The 21,716-nt window shown below is 30.0% G+C and overlaps 1 protein-coding gene across 1 annotated transcript in view; it reads left to right on the top strand.

Moving 5' to 3' along the window:
* Positions 1-14,428: 14,428 nt before the first annotated feature.
* Positions 14,429-21,716, top strand: part of LOC129000537 (uncharacterized) — a 52,899-nt gene continuing 45,611 nt past the window's right edge. Inside the window, exons 1-2 of the mRNA XM_054427499.1 lie at positions 14,429-14,435; positions 20,082-20,255. Coding sequence (XP_054283474.1) covers positions 14,429-14,435; positions 20,082-20,255 — 181 coding nt within the window. The remainder of the gene's footprint in view (positions 14,436-20,081; positions 20,256-21,716) is intronic.

The raw sequence follows: 21,716 nt of genomic DNA, 5'->3' as shown, positions 1-21,716 counted from the left end.
AGAAAACACCTCAAAGATCATTAAAGGTTTAAAAAAATGAATGTTAAAAATTTGAAAACAAATTTAGATCAAGGAGAAACTCCCAAACTAATATAAAATTCAGGTAATATAATATGTGAAGATTTATATACGTTGAAAACAGCAGAATACTGAAATAATATATGAATTGTAAAATAATAGAAATTTGAAATTCTTCCTACAACATGAGATAGTAACTATAATCGTTAAAAACATAAACGCTTTATACACTTAGATCTCAATATAATTTTATCGCACTTCCTTTCAATAATCATGGTTTTACCATCGCAAAGCCAGTAAAATAAACTTTACTGAGCGAGCAGATGACAATACACAGACTATCAAATTCTCTGCGGTCTATTAATTTTTACCGACGTTTATAAAACTCACTCTTCCAGTTTTTCCACTCAACCAAGCTCTTGAGCTGGCATCAGATTTATTGCAGATAAAAACGAACTCACGAGGGAGGAAAAATAAAAATAGTTACGACCATGATTGTTATAAAATAGTAGACAGTGTCAACTAAAGAATGATTCAGAGGGCTTTGTGAAAAGAGTATTTGCTAGTTTGCTTGAAAAAATATTAGTTTAAGTCTATTTGTGAAAATATTGTATGTAAACAATAGTGAAAAATCCCATAGAGAAAAGTAACGTTACGGTAGAACCCATATAATAAACCTAAGACTTTCTTGAGGATTATTAAATAAGACTTGTTATCAATGTTGACTTACTACCGTGGTTGTGATGTGATTATAGGTAAAATATAGTCAAGGATATTTTAAAATGATACTTATTATCAAGGACAACTTGTTATTGATGTTCCACAGTAATAAAAAAATGCCCGGCTAATTCATATACAGGTGAAGGGCTTAACAGTGGCGGAATCCCGTACTGACGTCCTGGGTTCGATTTTCACCAATGCCGCAATCATTTCTATCATTCACAAATCAATCCCCGTAGAACGCAAGTCAATCTTTTTAGAAATAACCAAACAAAAAAGAATCCCTTTGAAGTTAGAACTCTGTTTGGGTCGGGGACCTTTCTCCACTAAAGTCACAAACTGTTTAGTACGAGTATTGTAAAAGATGGTTTTTTATTTTTCACCTGTATAAAGTATAAATTATTGAGTAAAATACATCAATCATCCATAGGCAGATAAGCTTGTGACATGTGATGGTACAAGTTGATATGTGAGAGTAACTTCTATATCTATGAGAGTGATGAATGTTGTTCAATGTGTGACTCATGATCAGACATGTATGAAATACGCTATGGATTGAATCATCTTTGTTGAGTTGGACAACTTATCTAGTGTCAAGCAATATTTATGTTTTAGAATATTTTTAAGTCTGAATTGTCTATGTAAAGGTGAAGTCGATAGACAGCTAGAAATAGCATAAATATAGCGCAAAAATGACACAAATTAAAATCTTCATATTCCAGTTATTATTTCCTCTTACAAAGTACTTTCCAATTGCTTATCGTGTGCGCTTACGATCGTTTTGTTTCAAAAAATCTTTTCTCGGTGTTAAACTAAGCCCGGTTTGTTTTCAAATTAGCTATTAATCAAATAAAACGCATTTTTATTTTGAAAGTAGAGTTTAAGAAATTTAAGTGTTTTACTTTGGTTAAATAATTCACAGAGGATACGCGTCCGGTAACCAGACGTGTATGACAGTAACTGCCGGACGCCTAATCCACGTCCGGTTACCGGACGCGTATCCTCTGCGTAAATAATTTTCTTATAGCATTAACTCGTCGGTATACGGATGCATTAAAATATTAATGTAAATCAATGATATCGATTTTGACCCGTCCCACCGATTATGATCTGGGCAAAGGCGTCACTATTGGAATCAGAAAACTACGGATACAACACCTGATAGATTTTGACGCAAGGTTTTGAATATGTACTAACGTGCGACCATTATCATACCTATAACTCTTTTCTTCTAAAAAGAACCTTTCAAATACCTTTAAGTATATCTACTGTATATCACATTTATTTCATCTTACAATACATAAATTTAGTATGAAGGTTAAATTTAATCTACAATGTGGTGAAATAACCAATTGTATTTAATTTGTTTGAAATATTTTACAATCCATAGAAATCAAACACGCACAAACATAGCATACTTCAAATATAGGACATGACAGGTGCAGAGACATAAAAAATGTATGCGGAATGTCCGAGTATGTGAACTGAGATGTACCGTATTCAGTGCAGTTTTTTTATAGGAAAAAGTATAAAGTGACACTATTTACACCCTACAATAACACAAAACAATCCAAACAGAGGTTTTAGTTGTCTGAAAAGCTGCAGACGAAATCTGCAAGCAAAGTATTACAATGCTTTTTGAGGCTCAAGCAGTATATTTCTACTTCTACCTTTATCCAAACATCTGCTGTTTCAAAGGGACCTTCGCAATTTGAATGTCCTTGAGGAGATTGTGTTTATGTAATTTGTTGCAGCTATTTCAAGAATTAGTTTACACCTTCAAAAGAACATAGTCGGGACATAATTGCTAACTAAAACCATTTTATCATCAGAAGTAGAATAAAAAGAAGGTTATCTTTAGCTTCCGATTCTGTCAGATTGTTTTAATATCAGTTTACCACTAAATCAGATTCTTAATAATATCAGTAAAGACTACTTGATTGATCTTCTGTTTTTGGAAAAAATGAATAACAATGTAAATTACAATTTTTTTCAAATTCTGAAATAAAATTTGTATTTAATACAACATAATGTTTTGAGTAAGAAAAAGTAACACTAGCCTTAAGATCTCTGAAATAGTGTTAAATTATACACATTTTAAAAGATGAAAAAAACTTAATTACCTCATATATTAATAAACCTGCAACAAAAACAATTGGTAAGCCATATTATTTATCGTATAATATAAGATAAAACTTAACCTTGGGCGGATCTTTACACCATCTGCCTATCGCATGTCTTTTGAGATCCATATAAATATGAATCATAATTTATATGGATATAAATCACTAAATTAATTAATAAATTCCATTTTAATTCCACATAATTAGTAATTTATATGGAATACAGAGACATCAATTTCGCCTTTAACTTATCAAACTTTAAGAACCTTTCACCCAAAGAAAATATCTTAAAGACTAAGGCATTGCAAACTTTTCGTTACACGAAACGAATCAATTCTGTTCCCATGCCATCTTGGAAACGTTTTTTTTTTAGGAATACCGTAAACTTCCAAACCAACAACAGCATGCAGTTTCCTCAATGAATAAGGCGTAGGTCTAACGAACAGGATTTGCTCTAATGTGTAATTTGTGTAAATTTAATAAAATACAGGTTTCAGAGCAGTCGTGTATACAGGTGGGACTGAAACTCAATGAGTTTTATCGAATGACTGTTCTTTACAAGCTTCATCTAGTGGATTTACTTGTGTTATATGAATCATCTTGAATTTGGGAAAGAGAGCTGGTTTTTGTTTTATGAAGGTACCAAGGTTTCTCTTACTATTTCAATTCATTTTTATTTTAATCAGTTAAACATACACATACACATTGAGCAAGAATATATTTCAAAATTACTCACGTAATATACCATAAACCAAATACCACCGTAAGATGGAAAATTACTTGTTTTAAAAATAATGGTGTAAAAAGTACACAAACTTAGAAAAACTCATAAAAACAAATCCTGTTACGAGAATAATGTTCATAATAAATATTGAATGTTGGGGGTAAATACAGGTCCTCTAAGCTCCACAAACCTCTAGTGCAAAAATACAGTAATTTCCAAGAAGGGAAATGTTCAGTTTCAATTACATTGTGTAGTACAATATTAGCTCAGTAAACTCTGTAAATATTGAAACACTCGAGTTTTTAAATTACTAGATGCTTTGAAATAGGAAATACAATATGTCTAATCTTCTCATCTTGTATCAGTCCCAATAATTATAACTTTATCCATTTACTTGAATCAAGTGTGAAAATTCGAGGTCAAATTTATTATACATTTAAATCGACTAAAATAAACAAAGAATAGCTTGAAAACTATATGAGTTATAATACCTATTATGAATAAAAAAATCGGTATACTTTACATAGTTTATATACAATCAAGAACATATCAAATGCGCGTGGTTCGAATAGTACATTTGATATAATACCTAGTTGCTCAGTTTAAGAATAAGTATTTTTCGAAATTCAACACTGTTATATGAAAATAGAGTGTCCGGTGAAGCTTTATTTGATAAACAAAAATATAAGAGTGAAACATAAATAAAATTTCAAGAGTCTTAGATCAAACTGTTAGTTATTACCATTTTTACATCTGATTGTACCCCTCTACAAATAGCTGAGAGCATTGTAGCAATCGCAAATACACGAAACCGCAATATTTCGTTCAACAACCTCGATGATTTTACGACTGAATTCTTCGGCGAAAGCACTAAAAGACATTAACTTAATTCACTGCACTCATTGAAAGTGAATTTTTATTCTCTTACAACTTTAGAGATTGCAAAACGTCTTGTGTTCCTTCTATCTGATTTCAGGTTTATATTGTTTTGATTTTTCACTAACGGAGAACAATATGATTACTAAGTTTCCTTGTCAGAAGAAAATCTTTGAAAATCGTTTTGCACGCAACAATGAACTCTCTATTAAGTATCATATTTGTTTATAAAAGTAAAAAAAAATCGACATAAAATTAAAATTTTTTTGGCCAAGTAGATAAGAGCTGTTTTAAAGCAGCCATGAGGTGAAAATATAAAAAAAAAACTTATCGCTATCCTTGCTGGAACGTATTTGGAGTTCGAAGTAACTATTTTTAATAAAAAAATAATGTATACCGTATATAATATTTGATAACATTGCTTTAAAACCTTTTAGATCATATTTGAACTAAAATAACTAACTACGTTTATAGTTAAAAAAAATTAATACTTATTTGAAGTCCTAACATTGACTTATTTTAGACGTGCTTTAAACATTTTATCTTTAAGTAAAATACTATACACACTTTTAGTAACGATAAAACATAATGGCCCACACGTTTATTAAATTACGGATAGTTCCTATAGAAGAAAATTACAATACTTGATCTATTGAAAACGCTATACATATAGGATCAAACTAGCTAAAGAAAAACCTGCATAAAGCTGGTTTTAGGAGGGATTAGCTCAGGTTTCCCACGAAACGGTGTGAAAAAATTTGTATGGTTATAATATAGAATTTGGTTGATTCTTAAACAGATTGCGATTTTCAATGTCTGTTGTCTATCATTTTCAAAGAGTCCCAAAAAATTTCAAAATATAGTAGTATGAAATGGCACTTTAAAGAGCGATTAAATCAAACTAGAGATTTGGAATAATGTTATCTGGTAATTTTTAGTTCATGACGTGTTCAAAACGTATTTGACGAATTATATACTTTCAAAAGATAACGGGTTTTCTAACTAACCTAAATAGTATAAATCAGAGGTTGAAATAAAACGAAATTTAATGAAAGTGATTTAAACAGGCAAAGAGGTTATGTTGTATGAGTAAAGTTACAGGTAGTAGCATTGACTATAGGATCAATAATCTAAGGTAGTACACTAAATTGTTACAGACACCTTCTCAATTGATACCACCTACTGTTTTTTGATTTGTAAATAAATAATCTCTAAATAATCTCTTCTGACAAAACATTACGAAGGGTTGTAGCTATACTGTATATTAAACGTACAGCAATAAAGGTTTTAGATAACTAACCCAAATGAAATGTTAGATTGGTAATATATAACATAAAAATGGTAAAATCTATACCTAATTTCAATAATAAATAGTACATTGCTAAGCCGATAGTACTTGTTGTCAAATTAAGGTCCATTGACCTTGTGTTATTCTTGTAAATCAATACCACAAAATCATTGAGAATATCGAAAGTGTCACCAACGTAAACGCAAGCTCAGTAGATAGCATGCATTATAAATAACGTAGAATCAATACATAAATTAATTCTATGTGGAATTGTACAATATTGCTTTAAAATTTAACAGGAAAATGGCTATATGCTTTCTTAAAAACTTACAAGAGTTGCATCAAAGCATTGCATAGTGGACATAATATCGATTTAATTTATATGTTTTGTTCAAAGTATCAATCAGTTGTAAAATATCAATCATTGAGATAGGGACGCCACCCATGTGTAAATAAAATATAGAGAATAAAAAGTAAATAAAAATTATTGCTATCCTAATTTCAGAGTATTTGTTGTAAATAATATATGTAATGTTTCTATTTCTGAATAAATTGAATTGCTATCTATTAAATCAATTTAAGTTGCCTGAAAAATATTGTATAGGGTGTCCCACGAAGGGGTTTAAACGTTTGATTTTATATTACGCGCCCATTCATGCACCGAACTTTTTTAAACTTTACACAGTTTACAAAGTAGGTTCTAAAAATATTCTGGAAAAATTTCAACTCCCTAACCTTAGTAGAAACAAAATGGCGGCATATTGAAAAACAATACTTTAAAAACATTAAAAAGGTATTTTTGGTTTTATAAAATATTTTTATTGTTACTTTCCAGGGCAATATGACTTTTAAATAAAAAAAAAATAGAACATAGCCTAATGGAAAACTATAAATAAATCAAATATCTAATAAATAATAATAATAAATAAATAACTAATAATAATTATGAAAGTAGTTTTTATAGAAAGCACATAGGTAAGTTTGTCAATATGCCACCATTTTGTTTCTACTAAGGTTAGGGAGTTGAAATTTTTCCAGAATATTTTTCGAACCTACTTTGTAAACTGTGTAAAGTTTGAAAAAGTTCGGTGCATGAATGGGCGCGTAATATAAAATCAAACGTTTAAACCCCTTCGTGGGACACCCGGTATAAGGAATGTTATACTAAGAATAAAATTCAGTATAATTATCGGTGTTGACTCAGAAATGTCTTAGGGCCATTGATAGCACAACATCTATCAACCGATCTTTAATAAAACACCTACGGTAAAGAAGAAACTTAACTAATTTTCACTAAATATGATAAAAAGTTATAATATTCTGCATAAAAGTATAGTCAAAAATATGCCTTAATTGTTTGTACTTTTGCAAATGTATAAATAGTAAAACTGAATGTTTTGAAATATAAATTAAAAATCAAAACTTTGAGTCTAAAAACCTAAAAGGAAATTGCTTCCAAAAATCAGTTTGGGCGTGTTCAAACCTATAGAATTTATGTTGTTTTACTTTTGTAATGTACCGACTCATAAATAGTTCAGTAGTCCTAAACCATGAAAACTAATAGTAGTCGCTACTTGATATGGAGGAATTTACACACATGAGTCATGTATTTAATTTGAGCAATAAATCTTTACCATCTTTCCAATTTATATTTTTAGTTCATTTGTACTCGAATGTCATAACCAATAATAGGTCAATTTCCACTTTAAATAGTTGTAGAAGTATTAGAAAGGAAAGCTAATATAGGTTATGTTTGTGTATTGTGCGACAAATTGTTTATTAAGTATTCCTTTCCAATAAAACTCAGCTTATCGAAGGACCACCTGATCAATACTCAATACATTTCACATTAAGGTTCAGGGCCACTCGTACCGTTAGTTATCACTTTGTTTACTGCTTTGTCCTCAAAACTAACCTCACTTCATTTGTAAACCTTCTAAAAACCTGTCACTTTTCTACAAATCTCTGAACAGTTTTTTGATGGTAACTATTTAATGGATTAAAGGACAATGCAATGTTATTGCAATTTTATTTGGATTTTCACGAGTTATTTCGCGAGTTTTTTCTAATTACAGTAGTTTTAGGTTCACTTTTAATCCATATAATTAAATAAAATATTCAGAGTCAAATACTTGATTGAAACTCTTCTCTAGGGGTCTATCTTGAATGAGGTATCAGTGATGATATTAGTATTACTATTTGATGCGCTAGATATCTCTGCGTCCTAATGCTCAAAATTATTGGTTTTAACATGACAACTTTGTCATCTTGATGCAGGTACTCTTTGATTAAAAACATGACTTAAAAAATAAAAAAAAATTGTTTGACAAATTTTATTAGAAAACACATTTTAAGAAAAAACACTAAAAAATAAAGACAAATACAATTTAATTTGACAAAGTAGATATATACCTACCTGTTGAAAAGAATTAGTTTGAAATCTAATTTATGGTTGAAAAAAATTGATAGTTTTACGAGGTTAGCTATTTAACGGATTTGTTTTACCATGTTGTTTTGAGTTGAGCTGCTGTGTTTTCAAAATATCAAATATTAAAATTTTTTTGCAGGTGGTACATATGCACCTGATATTTTAATAGCATAACCCTTGAACACACGTGTATGTTTCACGCACCGAACGTGCTTTGAATTAATGATACTGGAAATAGGCATAAGATAAAAATACCGGGGTATAAATATATTAACTGGGGCACCTGAGAGTACTTTACGTTGAGTTTATCTTGTGCTATTCCTGACAGTAAAAATTGGAAATGTTAATTTAAAAAAAATGACATACATAATTTTAACTACTAGCTAACGAATATTATTCTAACTACTAATAAACCAAATTAGAATGTCGTATACGATGATGGTAAATATTCGTATGTATAATGACATTATTACAACTCAATAGGAATCAAATAATAAAAAAAAAAACGTAGTTAAATAAAAGAAGATTATTAATAAAATAATACTTATGTAAAAGGTACTTATGTTATTTTATATATAAGTAATTTATACAGACGGATATATATAATATATGATATATGGTTATCATATAAAAGTTTTCTTTATAACCTGAAATGTAATATATGAAATCTTTATGACTGCAAAAAAGGTAAACTTTGCACGCTGCCTATAAAACCTGAGCCAGGATCGAATGCAGTAAAGATCTTTATCAGTAGAAAGAATCAAGGTAGACCACTAGAAAAGAGTTTCAATCAAGTATTTGACTAGAATATTTAATGTAAACAATACAATCTTTTGATTAATAAGCATTTTATGTTAAGTTTACACTATATTAAATTTTTATTGTTAAAAGTTTAGAACGACGAAGGGTAGTTCAGATGTAAAGAATATTCTATAATAAATGATAACATATACCAGCTACTTGAACTAGATTATTTAATTTGATATTCCCGGGATAGCCAATATAAATTGTCTTTAAACACTAACTAATAATAATACTGAAAAAAAAACAGAGTTCGAAGTTTTCCCAATCATTATTACTAACAATAATTGTATTTTAGTTATAACTACAGGAAATAAACATTTATTTAACCGTCTAATCCAATCAAAACTGAACGTACTATAGACAAATGATGAAAATATATCCAGCATACTCCAAAAAGTCAGTAAACGGTGCATTATATTTATCTTTTACACATTTTTTACAACATATACATTGTTTAGCAAAGTCTTTACTTCAGATTCTATATAGTGCACTCAGCAGAAAATGTTAAGTGAAGTGTCTGTTGGAAAGTTTAATATTTTAGATCAACGATAACCAACGAAGTTCTCTTTTATCGTCACAGCCACTGACAGCTATCGGATGCAGGTTATACTTAGGCCAACGTCATCACTTCAATATCAACTACTTTCACTAAACTGCACTTATATACTTTACTCAATAAATGCTTCTAAGATAGATCGTTTGTTATGTCTCATTTACTTAATTTAGGATAACAAGTTCAGCTAAATGCTTCTGAAGCTCGTTTAAAATAATTAAGTCTTTTTCAAGTAGTAGATTTTGTCTCACTTACATAAAATGTTCGAATGTTATTAAATATATTTATAGTTTTAATGTTTAAAATAATGAATAGACCTACCTTCAAAATTGCAAAAATAATAAAGAATCGCTATGTTTATTAATGAATGGGAAATTTTTTTCAAACTATTTAAGAAAAATAAGGAATAACACACAATAATGACATTTAATTGAAATAATGAAGTATGCACAAATTGGTCATAATTAACATAGTGTAGTAAAACCCCGCCGCAGCAATCCTGCAGTCCTAGTGAATTAAATTCTATTATTTTGAGCTAAAAAAATAATCTTGTTAGTTACAGATTAATATTCTAAGTTAGCTGATCGGAATTATACATCCAATTCTCTACAATTATACACTATAGTCCTATGTAGTAGTGTCAAGAATATCATCTTCGGTCCCAAATCTCTTTTATGAAATTGAAAAAAAAAATTACAAAAGATTGGTAGATTATAATATTTATAGTGCAATGCATATGAAAAGCCAAAGGCGAATGACTATCAGACAATTCTATTGATAAGGGTCCATTGATATAAACCCATTACCCCAGGCCAAGACCGACTGCCATTGGATATCTTAGATCTTATGAGAGAGTTAAGCTCACTTTACGCTCCAGTCGCCTTCAAACAAGACTTTGACAGTCTTTGACTTTGACATCCGACCCTGGAATGTAGCAAATCATCTGTGCTGATGAAGTCTCAGCCTTGTTGAGAGTTCCGTTTGAAATGTTCTTACTTTAACTGATTTAGACGTTTTTGTGCCATCAGTCATAGCTGGCTTGGTTTTGATACTAGTGATTTTCAATAGTGTCAAGGGTAGATTAAATTAATTTCTAAATTGTTTGTAAAACGGATACAAATGGAACATTTTAAATAATTTAGTTTTATGAATAGTGTACACTACAATATGTACTACCGTAAGTCCCTTCTACCTTAATAGTGTAATGTTAGGTTTACGCAAGCATTGCATGTCCATCGTGATCATTTAATATTTTTTTTTACTCTTGATTATTTAAAATCCTTTTCAACTTTCATAACGTAATTAAAAATTATATTTACTAAAGTACAAAAAACAGGTGTGGTGAAACTAAATCCAGTAAACTTGCTGGACAGTGAAAGCTAAATATTTCATATCTAATTATTTTGAATATACTGTTCAAAACATCTCAATACAAGGATCTTCATCACATGTTGTTTTCACTCTCTAAAACATTTAATGGATTGTGGACCCATTAGAGAAAGTGTTTTGTACCGCTTAAACAACATTAGACCCAACAAACATGCAGGCCACGTCCAAAGTCTGAACACATTGTGGCAATCATTTAAAAGTATCTCTAAGAAATTAGGTATTCTAAAGCTGTTTTTATTTTCGCTCTCATACATACGAAGGCCCATAGTAAATATACAGATAATGTTTTTTGCTCTCTAAAAAATACTGAAATGTATAATTATGTCCATCCTTTATAAGAAAAACACCCCATGAACAGCAAACCTGCAGAATTTATGGATTTCTATTTACCAAATTGGATTTCCCTCAAATATATTTTTGGAAATGCCATATTTTTACCAATTAAAGATAATTATTTTAAAGAGTGCTTAGGTTTGATGTTGTAAGAAATGATATAACATGGTTTTTTATAATTTTTTTGTGAAGTCAATAGTTTGGTATGAAATAAATACATTTTTCTAATTTGATCAAAATATGTTCATAAACAGTTTACTTATTCTCATTGAAAATAACGTGGGGATTTTAAGTTTACACTTTTTAAATTTCTCCTTAACCTTTAAGCGCAAAACAACGCTTCAATAAACTAAATATTTATTCTAAGCCCTAAAAAATAGTATGAAAAAAATCGAAAAAATACATGTTTTTAGGGGCAAAATGGGGAAAACAATTTTCAACCCAAACAAGATTCTCGTTTCCATTGACCGATCAGCATGACCAGCATGGTTTGCGAACTCTTTCTAATAAATGTAGTACATTTTCACTTTTATACCTAATTTCTTAAAAATCTGATCACTTTTGCTCTTGTTATCCATAAGCAGATATTTTATATATCTAAAAATATAAGTCAAACACACATAATCAATTTGAAAAGACAGTGTTTTTTGCCTCTGGGGACATCAAAACGTAAAAGAAAATAAGCCCGGATCCAGATCTTACCATGAGACCTACAGTAATAGCTTATTCCCTTTTTAAGAGAGTTTTTCAGAGTTTTTATTCGTCATGTATAAAGTGGCAACGAAGTACAATTGCTAAATTGTAGCCTAAAAAACAAATGTTAGAAACTGGTTGGCTGTAATTGAAGTGTTCTTGATGTTTAGGAATACTGTAATAAACATACTGAAAAATCGTTACTAGCCACAAAGAAAGAAATCTTAACTTTATTGAAAACACAATTGAATTTCAGAAGAAAGAGATTCAGCTGTGTGTAATTTTCTTTGAGGCTTTACGAACAGATTTACAAATTGTTTCGCCTCTGATTTGTTTTTCTCTATTTTCCATTACAGACATCGATTTATTTCGCACACGAAGTGGTGAAGGAAGCATTCGACATTCTGAATACCTGATTAAAATATACAGAGCTATATTTTAGTATGTAAGCGTCCTACGAATAGCTTGCTAATTATGAATTACTTATATTTAATTTTGATTCATCAGAATAACAGTGGGGTCGCTAAATTAGAACTAAATTAGCAAAAAGGTTGGCTAACCTAGTTTTAAAATGCCTTGCTATTAATAGACATTAGTTTCAATAAAGCGTTATAAAAGTAGTTTATTATACAGCCCTTCCTCTTTAATAGCTTTTATTTTATTTACTTAAGCAGCATTATTGTAAAATATTAAGAATTAATTAAATGGGTTTTCTAAAACTATAATACAACGTAAACGTGCTTACCATTATTTTGATGTTCCCCTATTTCGTTTTAAATGGTTTAGGTCAAGTGGGACAAGGGGATGGTTTTTACACTTTTGTTAGTTGCATTTATGGATTTTTACGTTTCTAGCGTGTTCTGGGGCGTCTCTCTGTGTGTGTGTGTGCGTCACATTAATTAAAAAGGAAAACATTTTCGGGGATCACCCTATATATAAAATATCGTTTTCTATATGTATCCACAACTAATTAAATAATTAGCTATATTTCATGTAAACTAAACATTTTAACACGAATAGATATGTTCAAAAATCTGTATTCAATGTTAAGTGATCACGGAGTTGATTTTCTTAAGATTATACACGTGTATACGCAAATAACACATGTATATGTATATTATGGTATGTATATAACATAACTAATATATTCAATCTCACAATCAACAATACTGGGTACTAGATAAATATATTTCTACTTAAGAATGCAACATTCTTCGGTAATTACTTTGAAGTACAGTATTGCCTTTAAACATGATGAACGTGTGCGAGGATACATATGAACAACAGGAAAAATGTACGAGTGGGAGGCAGACAACATTATCGTCAGGTGCACATGTTTTTCTGTCAGTCACCATTCATCAGTATATCGTGTGTGTCAGGTGTTTATTTAGAAGTTCAAATAAATCAGCATGAGAACAAATAACGAAATACTTGTTTGGAGCCCGTATGCAGGTCTTTATTTTGTAACTTGTAAATAATGAGTACATAAAACTTATGCCTCAACTTGCTAAAGAATAATATTATAGGTATTGAAAATATATCAAATCCATTTTTGTGTGTACTGTAGTTATTAAAATTTATATAGTGTAAGAAAAAATTAAGTATTGTAAAAGTGTCATAGCTACTCGGTATTTGTTAAATCTCAAGCACACAACCTTTCATAATAAACATTACATGGTCTGTTATGAACAACACGCACTGGTAATTTTTTTAAATAAAAGTACCAAGAGAACTAATATAACTTATATACTGTACTTACTGTACTTACTGTGCTACTGTACTACCATCACGAGATGAAGACACTATATAATCAATAAGTCTACATTTCCAGGTCACTCTATTGACACCATATGCAACAAATATACATACGGACGTTACTACTGTACTAATCCTGGTAAAATTAAATAAACAATAAGCACCATAGTTTTCAATTTTAAACAGAACATTATTCCTTAACAAGACAATTATAGTAATTCATCTTTAAATAAGAATTATTATTCCTTTTACATTTTTAATAGTTTTTAATAGTAACTCTTTTTACAGTATTCAAGTAAGTCGAATTGCTAGATAGAAAACAGTTTCCATATTTTAAGGTTTCTTAATTGTAAGACAACCTTACAGATCAAGTGTACATCCTACTTTATATCCGTTGCTTTTAGTATCTAGGATGAAATTAAATTTTAAGTTTTATAAAAAAAAACATCAATTGTACTTCGATACTAAAGAAGAAGAACAAGAAGTAAAGATGTCTCTACTCTCGACATTTTTTATTAAGTCTTGAAATGTCTGACTGACGTAATTATTAAACGATACAATACAATAGTAATTTATTGTCCTTTTTGTTATTACTTAAATAATAATAATATTATTCGGTACTGATAAACTAAATTATAAGTTAACAATTAAAGAATGAGTTTGCTATTAACTATAATAAGTGAATATTATTTTAAAACAAATATACGTAAATTTCAATCAAAATATGGACGGTAAGTTGGTGTTTTTGTTTTGAAAGCCACTGACACGTCCTGTAGTTGATGCTTTCCCAATACTTCTCCCTCAACTTTTACTTGCCGCAAGCCATTCATCTACTTAATCTCTCTGATTAAATTTCAACATATAAACTCATTATCGATGTAAGTAATTAACTATATTTCATTATTAGTAACTATTCGGAAAAGTGGCGTATATCTAGGTGTTAAGTTTATAGATGCAGTAGTAATAATTTTTTTTCAAACATGTTTTATATTATGAAGTTATAAGCTGTGGATAAATTAATTTACGCGATTGATATCTTAAATAATTGTCAGTTTTAATATTTCAGTACTTAATATCAGCCTTGAAAATATAGTTTAAAACCTTAACCTATGCTCTTTGTATAAAATATCAATAAGGCACCTAAATGTAGTTGGTGTACAGTAAACTACTTTCATACAAGTGTAAAAGAATTATTGTGTAAAAATACAAAATGAAAAATATATTGAAATTAACTTATCACCCTTTACTTTATTTTTCTATTCCATACGTCCTAATAAAATATTATATATCCTAATAAACATCTTTTGTCCTAAAATCTTTCAATTTGATAAACTCTTACTATTTAACTTTTCCCTTAAAAGTTAGTTTTTAGGCTACCATCACATAAGCCTGGCACAAAAAGTTTACTGTAACAAATAAGCTTAATGGTAATAAGTTCTAATAAGGTACTTAGCTAGTTCATACTAATAACTGGTAAAGTACACTAGATTTTCACTATCCCATGTAGTATTCACTGAGGAAAAGCAGTACAGCAAATACATGGTTTGTAACACGCATGAGGTTGGTAATTCTATAAGCTGAACTGATGCATGATTGAGCTACATACACGTGACCAAACAACAAGCCTAACAACCGATCACCACAGTAATGAATTGATTAGTGGTAGTAACTCAGTGAGTTACACGCATTCATTAAACAAAATTTAAATATGCTAACGTATGGTTTCAATCTAACAAAGTCTAAATATGCTAACGTATGGTTTCAATCTAAATATTACATTAGAAATTGGTTGTTTGAAGAATTACTTAAAGACCAATCCACCATTATGGTCGGTGGGTTGAAATTATACAATAAAAACAAACATACAATATATAAAACCTACGTTTGGTGGCAGTTGTCAAATATAAGGTTTGTTATTACTGTAAATGGTACCAAAACGCAAGTTATATTAAAGTGTTTGCAAATTACAAGAATTTTGCAAGACGTATTACAGCAACTTACCTCATTTTGGCTGATGTCTACCTCAATCCTAATATGAACTAAATGAACAAAAACATCTTGTTTTGAAATATAAATTCAAATGGTAAATTCATTTATTCATAGTCTAATAGAATCTTGGCCTTGTCATGACAATTATAGGCTAGTTATCATTTTTATTTTCTTATAAAAAAGTGTTGTATACAATAATTAGTTCTTAGGCAGTTTCAGGCAGGAACTTGCCAAAAATATAGAACTTCAATTAAAATCGTATTGATTGCTTTTTTATGACTACATATATTAAACCAAACTTTTTTTTGTAGCTTTAACCGATGTGTTAAAGGAATAAATTATACATTCGGCTCCTCTATTATTTATTGAGAATTAAATTAAATGTGCAAAAAGAAACTGCAAAATACTTTCATGGCACTATTCCTTTAATGTATGCTCTTTCTCACTTAAACTTGTAAAATTTCGTTTGAATATTTCATATAATACAATACTAGTTTAATACATAATTACTCAAACTAGCAACAGGGTATTGTAAGGTATGCTGTCAGTATACCGGAGTAGCCTAGTGCTAGTGTTTAGTTATAGACAACGTCAATAGAACACTCTATGTGTTGACCTACAGCTATACCAGTGTCTGAGATAATATTAGTCTAACATGTACAATAACAGGAATACACAATACCATTACACATAATACCATTACTAGTCTAAGTACAACGTATTAACGTCTATTTCCAAATACAAGCCCGTGTGCAGAGTTGTATACATACAGTATTTGTGTGTCCATTATTGTTTCAAATTTTACTTATAAGCTTCTGATTGCGCAGGATTTCTGTAGTTGCATGAAATTAATATTTAATCTGGGACTCCAGGCTTTTAAGTGGAAAAATCCCAGAAAAGGTTTTAGAGGCTTCTAAGCTATTAGCTTGTGCAAAGATATATTTATAGTTTCTTTGCTTATCAACACTCGACACATTTTACTTCACAAAAACTTTTATTTTTACCATTTATGAGCTCTTAATGAGTATATGGTTAAATAAATAGTCTACATGCCATGTTTAATAAATGGAAAGGCTTGATAATGTTATCTCAATGAAGCAGTTATATGTGGGTTTTGGAGTATTGTAATAGGATATATTTCAAAATTAAATTTTTACCAAAGACATTGGTGATGACTTTTTACTTAACGTTCGCCCTCCACATGGGTCTCTGGCCTGCACTTATAAATCCTTAAGCAAAGCGAGGGGTATGTTGACACGAATGAACTTCACTAACGAACATTCTTTTTGCAATACAATATATTTATTTATACACCATCTTACCTAATATAAGTATAAGTAAACAAATTGGCCATCTAAAAACAAATTATAAGCTTATAAAACATAACCGTGTGAATTCCTTAGTATCTTGTTATAATACGTAGCTGTTACTTTCACGTTTTGTAGTCATAATCCATTTGTAACCCACTTATCTAGTAAACAGTTGTAGAGACAGTAGTAAATAGACAGTGTAATGGGTCGACATCCGTGTAAACATGTTGTCATAAACTAAGTTATGTCGTTAATAAACTTGTTGTTACACCGTAATTATGGTTGTCACTGTGTCTACAGTGATATGTCGTTCTTATTTGTTCAGCTTAAATAGCCTACCAAAATATAAATTTTACTTAAGAAAATATAATTGGACTCCCCTTTTATTTGCCAAAACTCTGCAAAATGAACTCAATTAAATATAAAAACCGGCGATCGTTCAAACCCATTCAAATCTAGTGCAATTTACTTTATTCGATAAATCAACAGTTTTCTATTGATATTCCTGGAACATTCAGGCAATTCTGTTATGTGCAAACATAAATATTAGTATTTTTAAAACTAATTCTCTTATTTTAAATTTTAGGAAGGTTTATTGCTTTCAGCAAACAAATGAATCCTAAAAAAACTATAGCAATAATATTATAACGATTATATATAAAAAAATAAAAATATTTGTAATAAAACATAACAATTAGTATACGCTTTATAATTACAATATCGAGTAGCATTACAATCCTGATAGAGAATTTGTCATTTTAAAATTATTCACTGTTTCGTTTAACATAATTTGATCGTTGTGTTTTCAAATGATAGTACAGTATTCAACTTTTTTTTAAAGCCTCTAAAAATATTGATTGCCCCTTTTTTTTATAAAAACAACGTTTTTTTGTCGAGGCAACATAATGTTGATTTAATATTCTGAAGGTAAGAGCTACAAAGGGACGGCAAAGGTCGAGTTTAGTCAAACCTTTGGTCCACAGTCGCCCGCAGCACCTACTGACCCGTGTAGCTGCTAATTAATTAGGAATACAATATTAGGAAAGTGAATAACAATAAAAATGCAGCATTAAACAAGGCAAGATGATAGACTAATGAGTTATTACCACCAAAGCTTTGGGGTATCGAAGAACAATAATCATTTCAAATGATAAAGATTAATATTTAAATATTCTTTTTATTTGCCCAATAACTAAACTTTTACCAGTTTATAAAGAATGAATTTAGTTATTGTATGAATTATAACTTAACTTTTTGATATAACAATAAAAATAAAACAACACTTTATTTGGAAATTGTTAAAAGGTAGCAGTACATAAATCATAATTATTATAAGATATATGATACATATTATCATTATTAATTTATTTGTAATAAAAACAAAATTCATAACATTTTTAATTTCCTTTGAAAAATTATTACTCATAAGATGGAATACGTAAAACCCATTTGAAGTCTTGCAATTGCTGTATTTCTTGCACCCAAAAAAAAACAAACCACCATTAAACTACCCATGCTATGACTAGAGATAGTTATAATTTTTTATTGTCATTAATGCATGCATAGGTAATATATGTGTTAATTGTTTACTTTTAGGCTAGAAAAATTAAGTGCACTTCTTAGTACAGTATTAGTTGTGTTATGTTAACAGATTAATTGAAATGAATGACAATGTTTTAAACTGACGCCTAAGCTACTTTTATAAACAAGCTCAAACATTTAAACTTTAGTTACTTTATAAAGTTTTAATGGTTAGAAGTAACAGGGAAAACTTGTAAAGAAAAGAAAACTGTTGTCTCGCATAGCAATATTTCGTATTGCTCCCTGCAGCCGTTTAGTCAAAATGAAATTGCATTCTTATCTGTCAAATAAGCTGCTACTGAGAGAAACTTGACATCTTGAATCAAATTTTTACAAAGTGTTGCGGAAAGTCTCGGAGTTTTAATCTAACTATCTTGTTGCCTTTTTAATGCAGGTGACATTTATTAAATGATTTATAAGCATATGCAGATCTTATTAAATGAGATGTGATAAAATACGGAAAAGATAACAAGTAAACTTTTAAATTGAAGCAAAACTTTATAATAACTTTGAAGTTCACAGAATACTTAAGCATATTGCAACAAATGACCATTAAAATTCCTTTATATAACTATACGTTAAAAACTGACTTGTATTTGGTATATTTACTATTTACTTGATAGGTTTCATGTATAAAACAATTATTCGTATGGTTCATGTATAAATACCCCCGCCACAGCACACCTGCTGACTAAGCAAATTTCCATTTGCCAGATTGGATTTACACTATAATATCTCCTTAAAAATGTCACATTTATTCCTTATTTAAATAGCATTTGTTTAGAAAGTACATAGGTTTTCTGCAACGGGGGAAGTGTTTTTTTTATGTTAATAGTTTAGTATTAAATAAATGCATTTTCCAAATTTAATCAAAATATATTCATAAACAAGCAAACTACAGCAGTTTACTTATTCTCCATAAGAATAACATAGGAATTTTATATTAAAAATAATTTGTAATTTTTTCGTAACTAACGCTTATAACAACGCTTCAGTACACTTAATTATTTGTTTTTTTAGCTCTACAAAATAGTTTGGAAAGAAATAAAAATTTTTTTGTTTTAGGGTCAAAATTGGGAAAACCCAATTTTTACCCCATTAAACCTTCATAAACCACCATTCCCATAGTCCAATCATGCTGGTTCGCGAACTCGTTCGAATCAATGTAGGTTTACACGTTTGTATCAAATTTCATCAAAATCGGATCATTTTTGCTTGTGTTATCGTGCTAATGGGCTTTACATTTAAGTATGTATTTCCTCCACTTAATAGCAATATTCCACAATTATAAAAGCAAATAAACCAACAAAGATACTGATAAGTACTAACAAGTCATTTTAGACCGGACTGTGACTATGGATATGCTGACGACATAGAGTAAAAGTTACGGTATTTTTTCGACCAATCGTAGAAGTAAGACATTTAATTCAACCCTAGTATTACTGTTCTTGTCGAAAATCTAATTTTCCATTGTTGATGTGGTAATATTTGTTTCAGAAAGAGAACAAAATGGATCACAAGAGTTTGAGATGCAGGGGAGGGAGGGGTGGCTCAGCGATGGTGAAGGGAGGTTTCGTCTCACCAACACACCTCCAGAGGGACAGTTTCCTCTCCAAAACGGTTCACATATTAAATTCGAGGCGCCCAGGGTGCCAGTTATATTCGTACTTGGTGAGTATTTGTTTTATCTCTTGACTGTTTGCTTTACTCGGCCTAGTTTAAGTCTTATTGGTGAAGTACATATTAAGATTTAAAGCATGTTACCCTCCTCTATTGACAGTCGTTCTCATTCGTTACAGTCTTAAGTCGAAATAAAACGAATGTTCAAGATACTTTTTTGTCCTAGGACGCTAGGCACGAGCCCGGGATTGTTTTTCACATTACTTCAGGCTTGACCTAAGGGTAGTGGCATTATCAGTTCGATGAAATCCATTGGCGATTTGGCGGGATTTGAACCCGTGACCTCAGGGACCGAAGTTCCGCGCTCCAACCACTTCACCAGCTCGCAGTGTCCAAGATATTAGCAACACATTTATTTACCTTAAAGAGATTTTTACCTTGGGATGCCAGTGAAAATTCCCAACTCCACCATATTTTCTAATAGGCCTACATATTATGTAAATTCACAAAAATATATATTAATTCCAAAATATATATTGAAACGTACCTCTTGCTTCCCAAACACAAGAATCAAATGGTTGTAAATATTTTTTTCTAAAACTATCCACAGCTAGGATGAACGTGTGGATTTTAGCGTCTAAGCCAGAGCAGTGGCCACTTGAGGCCACTTAGGATTCAACAGAGTGCCTCATTACCACCGGAAACGAAGTGGTTATTGGCGGGAAATGGCTGCTCGGCATGGCTTTTGGCGGGAGATTCCTTTATACTGATATAGCAATATCACTTCTTATTGTTGCTAGTGACATTATTGGCGAGGGGAATTTGTTTTGACACTGCGTAATGAGCATATAAATATAAGTTTGCTTTAAAAAAAATTTTTACGACAAGTAAAAATTAACGTTTATTTACAATAGAAGAAGGAATTTTGAACGTATAAAATAATCGATTAGTTGTAATTTAAGCAAAGCGTTAGTATGATTTTGACTGCATTTCAAATATTTTTTATTATTAAATCAGTACTATGTGTTATATGTAACATTTGATTTTCCTTCTGCTTGACCAAAACAACTCATTAAATAGATTTACATTACAATTTGTTATTTCATAATTTTTGTTAGAAGAAGTATTGCAAAAAATGTGAAATCAAAGTGAGTCATTAATGCATTTGGCTAAGGTAGTAATAGTTATTTAAATATGAGTTTTAACTATGCTTCGGCAAAACCTACAAAAACTAATTATTAAACCTCATTTTTAAGTTGTTTTTTGTTAGGGGACGACCCAAGTACTGGTATTTTTACTATCTAACGTCAACCAATTTGAAATAGAAAAATCAATTAATGGCCTAGTGGTAAACTGTATCTATGTCCAGAATCAATCTTGCTTGTAATTAACCCAGGGCCTTTTACTATTTGGCTACCTGGACAAGTAATAGACATACATAAGGCCATCCAAATGTTAACAATATATTTGGCATTATTATGTATTGCGTTTAAGGACCATTATAATTTCTTT

The sequence above is a fragment of the Macrosteles quadrilineatus genome, unplaced genomic scaffold (assembly GCF_028750875.1).
Source record: "Macrosteles quadrilineatus isolate MER2022 unplaced genomic scaffold, UCM_ALF_1.0 Scaffold_8__2_contigs__length_117827958, whole genome shotgun sequence".
NCBI lineage: Eukaryota > Metazoa > Arthropoda > Insecta > Hemiptera > Cicadellidae > Macrosteles > Macrosteles quadrilineatus.
This window is presented reverse-complemented; position numbering and strand designations above follow the sequence as displayed.